General features: G+C 37.8%; 1 protein-coding gene across 1 annotated transcript in view; it reads right to left on the bottom strand.

Moving 5' to 3' along the window:
• Positions 1-562: 562 nt before the first annotated feature.
• Positions 563-8,167, bottom strand: part of SAMD13 (sterile alpha motif domain containing 13) — a 344,770-nt gene continuing 337,165 nt past the window's right edge. Inside the window, exon 4 of the mRNA XM_044080228.1 lies at positions 563-6,096. Coding sequence (XP_043936163.1) covers positions 5,953-6,096 — 144 coding nt within the window. The 3' untranslated portion in view covers positions 563-5,952. The remainder of the gene's footprint in view (positions 6,097-8,167) is intronic.

Below are 8,167 nucleotides of genomic sequence, written 5' to 3'. Positions count from 1 at the left end.
GAATATATGTGTATGAATGAGAGGGAGGATAGAGGAATGGTGAGGATGCAGGGAGTAGAGGTGGCGAAGGTGAATGAGTTTAAGTACTTGAGATCAACAGTTCAGAGTAATGGTGAGTGTGGAAGAGAGGTGAAGTAGAGAGTACAGGCAGGATGGAGTGGGTGGAGAAGAGTGTCAGGAGTGATTTGTGACAGATGAGTACCAGTAAGAATGAAAGGGAAGGTCTACAAGAGGGTAGTGAGACCAGCTATGTTATACAGGTTGGAGACAGTGGCATTGACAAAAAGGCAGGAGTCAGAGCTTGACGTGGCAGAGTTGAAGATGTTAAGATTTGCACTGGGTGTGATGAGGATGGACAGGATTAGGAATAAGTATATTAGAGGGTCAGCCCAGGTTGGAAGGTTTGGAGACAAAGCCAGAGAGGCAAGATTACGTTGGTTTGGACATGTGCTGAGGAGGGATGCAGAGTATATTGGGAAAAAGATGCTAAGGATGAAGCTGCCAGGTAACAGGAAAAGAGGAAGGCCTAAGATAAGGTTTATGGATGTGGTGAGAGAGGACATGCAGGTGGTTGGTGTGACAGAGCAAGATGCAGAGGACAGGAGGAAATGGAAACAGTTGATCTGCTGTGGTGACCCCTAACGGGAGCAGCAGAAAGAAGAAGAAGAAGAAGATGAAACTATTGTGGGGTGGTCGCTGTGGTGCAGCTGTTAGCATTGTTGCCTCACAGCAAGAAGTACTCTGGTTTGATTTTCAGCTGGAATGCCTTCTGTGCAGAGTCTACATGTCCTCCTTACAGTCAGATGGGTTTCCTCCGGGTGCTCTGGTTTCCTCTCACATTCCACAGACATGCAGTATGTGGATTGGACACTCTAAATTGGGCATAAGTGACAGTGTGTGTGCGAGTGCATGGTGCAGAAGTGACACCCCAACCCCATGTGTAAAATGGGAAAAGGAGTTGAGGATGGATGGATGGATGAAACTATTGTGACTGAATGTTGACAGTGTTCCTAGTGTCACATATTCTCAAGTTAAAAGATGTGAATATTTAGACTAGTTTTCATTATTTCACACTGCGTAATGTCAGAAGCCTGGGTATAAAATTAATTAGTAACTGCAGTATGTATTAACACAATATGGTATACGGGAATTGTTCATACCTGTTCGCAGCTTATACAGAAGACATGGGGGTTGGTGAGGAGATAGCAATCAATTTTCAGGATGGGATAAAATGCCCTACAGAAGAAGTTATTGAAGAAAATGAAGAGATGACATGAAATATGACAATTGTTCTGCTAGTCAGTATATAGAAGATGGTGAGTGACAAATAAATGTTATACTGATAAATCCCTGAGTTGGAGTGCTGCATCCTTTAGGTTTCGGCTGAACTCTATGCAATGGATATTACATTGGACAGAGGAGTAAAAAAAATAACAGAATTCTGGAACATATTTGGGCTATCAAAATAATTCCAGCACAAGTACTATTTTAAGACCTTTTTAAAATAAAATCAAAGATCAGACTATTCAGTGTTGGCATATAAAGTTATTTCAAGATTACTGTTGTTTTAGGTGTTAGTTTAAAGTTGGCGGAATGTACCGGTAGGCTTGTCATCTCTTTGCTCATTGGAATGAACTCAGAACTTGTAAAGAAATACTTGATTGTATAACTGGTCAATGGAGTACAATGCATTCAAGTTGTATGTAAAATATTCTATTTATAATGTGTAAATTATTTGCACTTGGAAAAGTGAAAGATGAAGTACTGTGGTTATGTGTTTTTTGCTGCACTATGAAAGCTGAAGCATTGAGGAGTATTAAGTTATTGTTGCACTGTGAAAGTTAAAGTACTTGGGGTATTAGTTGTTATTATAATAAAGACATTATAAATATATTCTTGCTTTTGTGGCATCCAAATCTAAGGAAACCTGACTCATTAGGTAAATATAACAACAAAGACCATAGCAAAAATCAGCAGGACACTATGCTGCAGGAAAGGTAGGATCTATAATGTGACATATCAAGCTGAAGAACTGAATACATTCTAAATTGTTTACTGGGAAGGGGTGAAGCACAGCGTTAGCACAGAAATACGGGACAGTTATAGATGCAGAGAAATATGGAAAATGAACATGGATGAAGGACAGGAGAACCGAAAGATTCCTTGGAAAGATTAGGCACAAGCACTGAATGAGATGTTTCACAGATTGTTGAAGACATGGAAGAGGTTCTAGGAGAACAAGTAACTGAACATCACAGTCACTCTTTTGAAGGGGGGAGGTACTGCAGCAATGGAAGATGGGGATGGTCGAATCATTAAACAATGGTAGAATCTATCCCAAATGAGGTCAGGAAACACATTCTGCTGGCCATACTGTTGGCACTCATGAACAGTGATTGTCTTGCTGATGCCCGGTAACATGATTCAGTACAACAGAGGCCTTCCCAATTTATTTTTGGTATGGTTCAGTTACTGAACCACAAGGTAGACTTGAAGAGCCCTGTGAATACCGTGTGCCTAGAGTTCAGTAAGCCCATGATGATATTTTATTTTATTTATTTATTTATTGCATTTGAGGAAATTAGAGGGTAAGGGATGGGACATAAAATGATGAAATGGGTTTACTGACTGGAAGCCAGGGGTGGAGGTTAAGAGTAATAGTCAGGAGGCAAGTCATCAGGCAGTACAGCATTGACAGGTGCACTGCCAGAAAAGGCTTTGTTTAATAAGTTTGTGTCTGATATCACAGTGTGGGTAGGTAGCACAATCAACATGTATGTTGATAACACAAAAGCTGAGGCAACTGGGTGAATACGGTCAGGTCACCAGAGTGCATTAACAGGTAACCACTGGAATTCAGTGTAAAACTGTACACAATTTTTTGAGGGTTTCTGTGTGCATGTGTGTGCTTGTATGTGCAATGCAAATACAATAATGAACATGTTATTCAATGAAAATTAAACAACATTTGCCACATATTCAAAGAAAATTAAATATTTGTTACATGTTATGTGGGTTCTTTCTACACAACAGGCTAATTATCGTATTTCTGTCAACAACTAAATAATTGTTAGTATGTTCAAACTGATTTCAGACAGGCATTAGCATGTTCAGTATACTGCAGTGAATGGAATCTTACATCACTGTTGGCCAGTTAGATAACATCCAGGTCAATTTTCATTAAAACATAACCATGCTAACTGAAAAGCAAGCTCTTCTATAGTGTTTTCCCAAAGCCATCCTTTCATATGTTACATATACTGCAAAGCATCAAAAAATCAGTATAAATAAACTGATACTTTAAGACATTTTATCAATGCACTGAAAAATATGAAACTTTATGATGTGCCTAGGCTTAATTGTGCCGACACCTAAGTATAAAGTGCTGATAATAATAAAAATCTATATCTGTAAAACAGCTTTGCAAAGTTTGATAATAATGCTGGCCTATTAGCATGCATGGCTCAGAAACTAAATGCCTATCATGTGCCATATTACAAAGACAGCATTATTGTAGGTCAGATTAAGGACAATCGGGCAAAGTGCATGACATCTATTTAAATGTATTTACGACATAGGTTTGAAAGAGGTAGGCTGCTTGTAACTTAACAGAAGCAAACGAATGGGGGCAGGTAGACCACCAGGCAGAAAAGTGCTTGCTATCTGCTATCAGAGGCTCTCTTCCAGTGTGAGACAGCCTGAATTTGTGAAGGGCTTCCTTCTTGCCCCATGGTGGTATGCTTTTTTGGCCAATGTCTGACCCTAATAACTGGAAGCACACTGTAGACATTCTGCAGAATGAAGGTGTTAAATCCCAGGCTGTGAATAATTGCATCTTAATACTTTTCCATGCACATAGTAAAGGAAGAAGGTAGGCAGCCTTTGTATAGGCAGATCATGACATCGGTTCTGACAAAACTGCCAGCCTGTATCACAGTCTGTGAGTGAGCGGGGCAGAAACAGACTTAACCTTCATGCTTTAAGTACTCCATAAAAATACTTCTGGGGAAAACTGCTAAGCAACACAACCCCTTTTAAATTAAGTTTGTACTAAATAAGGATAGGGTGTTGGTGATTTGTAATTACCTTCAATCAAACAGCAATTCCTATCACCAGAAAACAGACTACATAACATCAGAATCTGTATATACTAAAACATTCCTCTTTTTCATTTAAAGCTTAGCATAAGTCATACTTGAGAATTTTAATGCAATAATGCATGCCAAATTGTTTCCTTTTAAAGTAAATTGTGTTCAGTTTCTGATTTTAATTTATATTAAATTATACATCTAGGCACAATTCTGTTTTTCATCCTACTGAACTTTTCAAAACAGAAATCAATAACTACAAAACTTGCACTTACCATGCGACCATTCCAAACCATTATTAAAGTTAATAGATTTTGGCTGTGCAAACAATATAGAATAATATACTGAATTTTTTCAAGTAGTGTGCACACTTATGAACTTAGAAGTGAAGATGTCTCAGGTTATATCAGAAAATATACATGATATTTTCCAGTGTTCAGGCAGATAAATATAATCTCTTTAGACAAATTAGCCTGTTTTTTTTTTACCCAAAGTTCATGTCAAACAGTCCAGCAACCCTTAAGGCTACTCACAAAGCTTTTAAACTGTTAAATTAACTACTGGTAGCTAAACGTTGTCAGAGCTACTGCAGTACATTATAACTTATGCAAGACAAACTGCACAAATGCATCCCAGCTGGGGGTGTACACAGTACAAAGCTGTTACATAAACAAGGCACACACTCTGTCCATGCATCCACCAAATGTGCATTTCAAAACTTAAAGAGTGATAATGCACCTTCTAGAATCCATAGCAATGCTGGGCAAATAGTGGATCTTATACAGCCAAATTGTTTTGCTGTTCTACTAACTGGTAAATTATAAGATATTATTGCCATGTAATGAAAGCATACACATATTTAAGGCTCATTTTTTCTGTACCTGCAGCAGTTACATTACAGTGGCTGGGCTTCATAGACAATTAGTGCACTGCACAATGCTAATTAATGAACACACAAAAGGTACAGAGATTCAAAGACAATGGGCAATGCATCTCACCAGCTGTGAGCTGTCCTACAAAGTGAGCTCCCGATTATAAGCACTCTACAGCTCACAACATTTGTCTATGAACCCCAACCTGCACATTACACAATGTAATAGTGATTAGACTTTTTATCAAAAATTTTCCTCCAATATTTGTATATGTCTGTGAGCTAGTCAAGTGGTAAAATACTTTAATAGTTCCCTGGCAAAGTTTGTAATGTAGCAAAGAAAAGTGAAGGATTGGGAGAATTAGTAAACCACTCCAAAACTATTTTGCAAATGAGTCACAGAACGTCATGTCAACAAAATTAAATAACATCTGATAATATAAAACTGCCTTCTTTTAAAATTGTTTTCAAAACCAAGACTGAAAATGTATACCAAACATCTTGTGGAAATACAAGTCTTTGGAAACAATAATACTATAGCAAACGTCTGAATTAGAGCAACATGGTGTGTATACATTTCTAAAGCATACATTTTCTCACTCAACTAGTTGCTTGGGTACATGGGTATCGAATATAAGGCTGCAAAGATGCTGTACGTTCATAGAAATTAAAAGGTTTAGCCAAGGCTCTGCCTTGTACTCTGCACTTTAAGATGTGGCTGTCCTCATGGCAGTTTTAAGTTTTATAGGCTTCTTGGTAAAATCATTGTCTTCAATATAAGTGACGTCATTCCGTTAAAAAATACGTCTAGTGAAATGCAGCATGTAAACTTCCATTGCATAATTCAGCAAATTTTCTGCTTATTTCCTCACAGGCTGCACAACCTGTTTAGCGCTATCGTTTTGCTGAAGCATGTTAGTGGTGGAATTTCACTCGGCACAATCAAACTCACTGCCATACTGTTCTTCAAGATGATCCCAATTTAAAGATGCTCTATGAGGAGTTGTTTTGTAAGTGTAGTGTCTGTAGGGGTTTCACATGATATTCATAAATTTTCAGAGCTGGACCCAGTTTTATTGCCAAGCCAGTTAATACATCATTCCTTGTCATCAGTAGTAGAGATTTTCCATCAATTTCCTGTAAGGAAAACACAATACAATGTTCTTTAAAAAATAATACAAAGCATTCAGAATGTTATATTCAACATGATTCATGCATTTGAATTGCAATGCAGATTAATTTATTTCACACTATTAATATTCAAATGCTATTTTTAACACATGGCTACTTGGAACATCCTATTTAATATTTGTATGCTTTAATCATGTTTTTTAATAATGTTGGTATCCGTATTATTTTATGTATTATTTTATGCATTATTTTTTATGATACACAAGCCTTTATATATTGAAGGGCAGTGTCTCTTTTAAACACTAACGAGCTAATTAGCTGCTCAGCTGTTAACACTGTTAATCAAGTATATAAGAGATGCTTTTCAAGAGCAAACTGTTTACTTGATAAAGCTCAGGATTTTCCTGAGCGAAAGCGCTTGTTTTCATTCATTGTGACGGTTCGTGACATTAAAGGATTGGTTTTATCACAATTGACTACGGATTCTGTTTCCAGGCTGTGGATCTTGATTATCTACTTTAATAAATGTGTTAGAAAAACAAATTTACTAGCAAGTAAATATAAATTAAAAAAAAAAAAGTGTTTTTGCTCCTGAAAGACTAAAACCAAGATTCATGAACCTCTTGCATATAATGCACCCTATTTCTTTTATACCAGTTATAAGGATTTGGAAGGCAAATAATAATTCATAGATGATCCCTTCTGTCAGCATCAGTTTGTGCACTAATACTATACAGATTACACATAGCATGCACCAAGCATTGTTTTAGTGTTTGAACGGGCTCATACAACATGCTGCCTATCCTGGTGTTTGCACTGCTTACAGAAAAAAAATCAGTGTTGCATGATAGCACTGTAATCTCATGCACAATCACTGCTGAATAATAGCACTGTAATCCCATGCACAATCACAGTTGAATGATAGCACTGTAATCCCATGCACAATCACTGCTGAATAATAGCACTGTAATCCCATGCACAATCACTGTTGAATGATAGCACTGTAATTCCATGCAAAATCACTGTTGAATGATAGCACTGTAATCCCGTGCACAATCACTGTTGAATGATAGCACTGTAATCCCATGCACAATCACTGTTGAATGATAGCACTGTAATCCCATGCACAATCACAGTTGAATGATAGCACTGTAATCCCATGCACAATCACTGTTGAATAATAGCACTGTAATCCCATGCACAATCACTGTTGAATGATAGCACTGTAATCCCATGCACAATTACTGTTGAATAACACTGTAATCCCATGCACATCCTAATAATAAGAGCGCTTCATCCTGCACCATCATAACACTAATGACAGAACCTAGCCTGCTCTCACATCCTCACTAGCAGTGACTGTAGACATAGTCCTCCACATCTGCCTACTAGTAATTAGAAATATAAACGTATCCACACCCTCATCCTGGAAGTAATCATAGCTCTCACAACACTCATCCTGTCCAACCTGACAAGAACACCAGGTCGATCACTACCACAATTGTCTGTGATCATCCCCTATCAGCCAGTGTCAACCAAGCCTGGTAGTAAAGAATGTAAAACTAGCCCAAGTACCATCTAGACTAGTGTGATCAGCCTGTGATCTAGCCACCAACCATGATAGCAAATGGTATTATTGATATCACCTCAGCCTGCCAAGTATGAAGACAAGCAGGGGAACAACCAGCATTCTGACTTTCCCCATTTACGACCAGCCACTTCAGGAAGTCAGTGAGCAGCCTTTTCCCCATCTCCAATGGGGGCTGTGATCAATGTTCCCATCTTCTTCCTACTCAGCACATCAGAAGTCAGATCCTAGCCAAATACATTTGTCCCAAGGCTGACTGTTGCCTCCTTAAAACCAACTTACATTTGTTTTGGGATTAGCCTTTTGTTATATTGGTAACTGGTCTCCACAGTTATCATGTCTGTAATTGTCCCCTATATCCAAAGTATTAGTTTAAGGGTGTGCACACTTATGCAACCAGCTTATTGTATGTTTTTTATTTTTTATATTTTTTCCCCTAACAGATTTGTTTGTTTTTCAATTGAATTGTACAGGTTATAGGTCACATTA

The sequence above is a fragment of the Protopterus annectens genome, chromosome 8.part0 (genome assembly GCF_019279795.1).
Source record: "Protopterus annectens isolate FY-2018-M chromosome 8.part0, PAN1.0, whole genome shotgun sequence".
Classification (NCBI taxonomy): domain Eukaryota; kingdom Metazoa; phylum Chordata; order Ceratodontiformes; family Protopteridae; genus Protopterus; species Protopterus annectens.
Note: the sequence above shows the minus strand (reverse complement) of the source record. Positions and strands in the feature narration are given on the sequence as shown.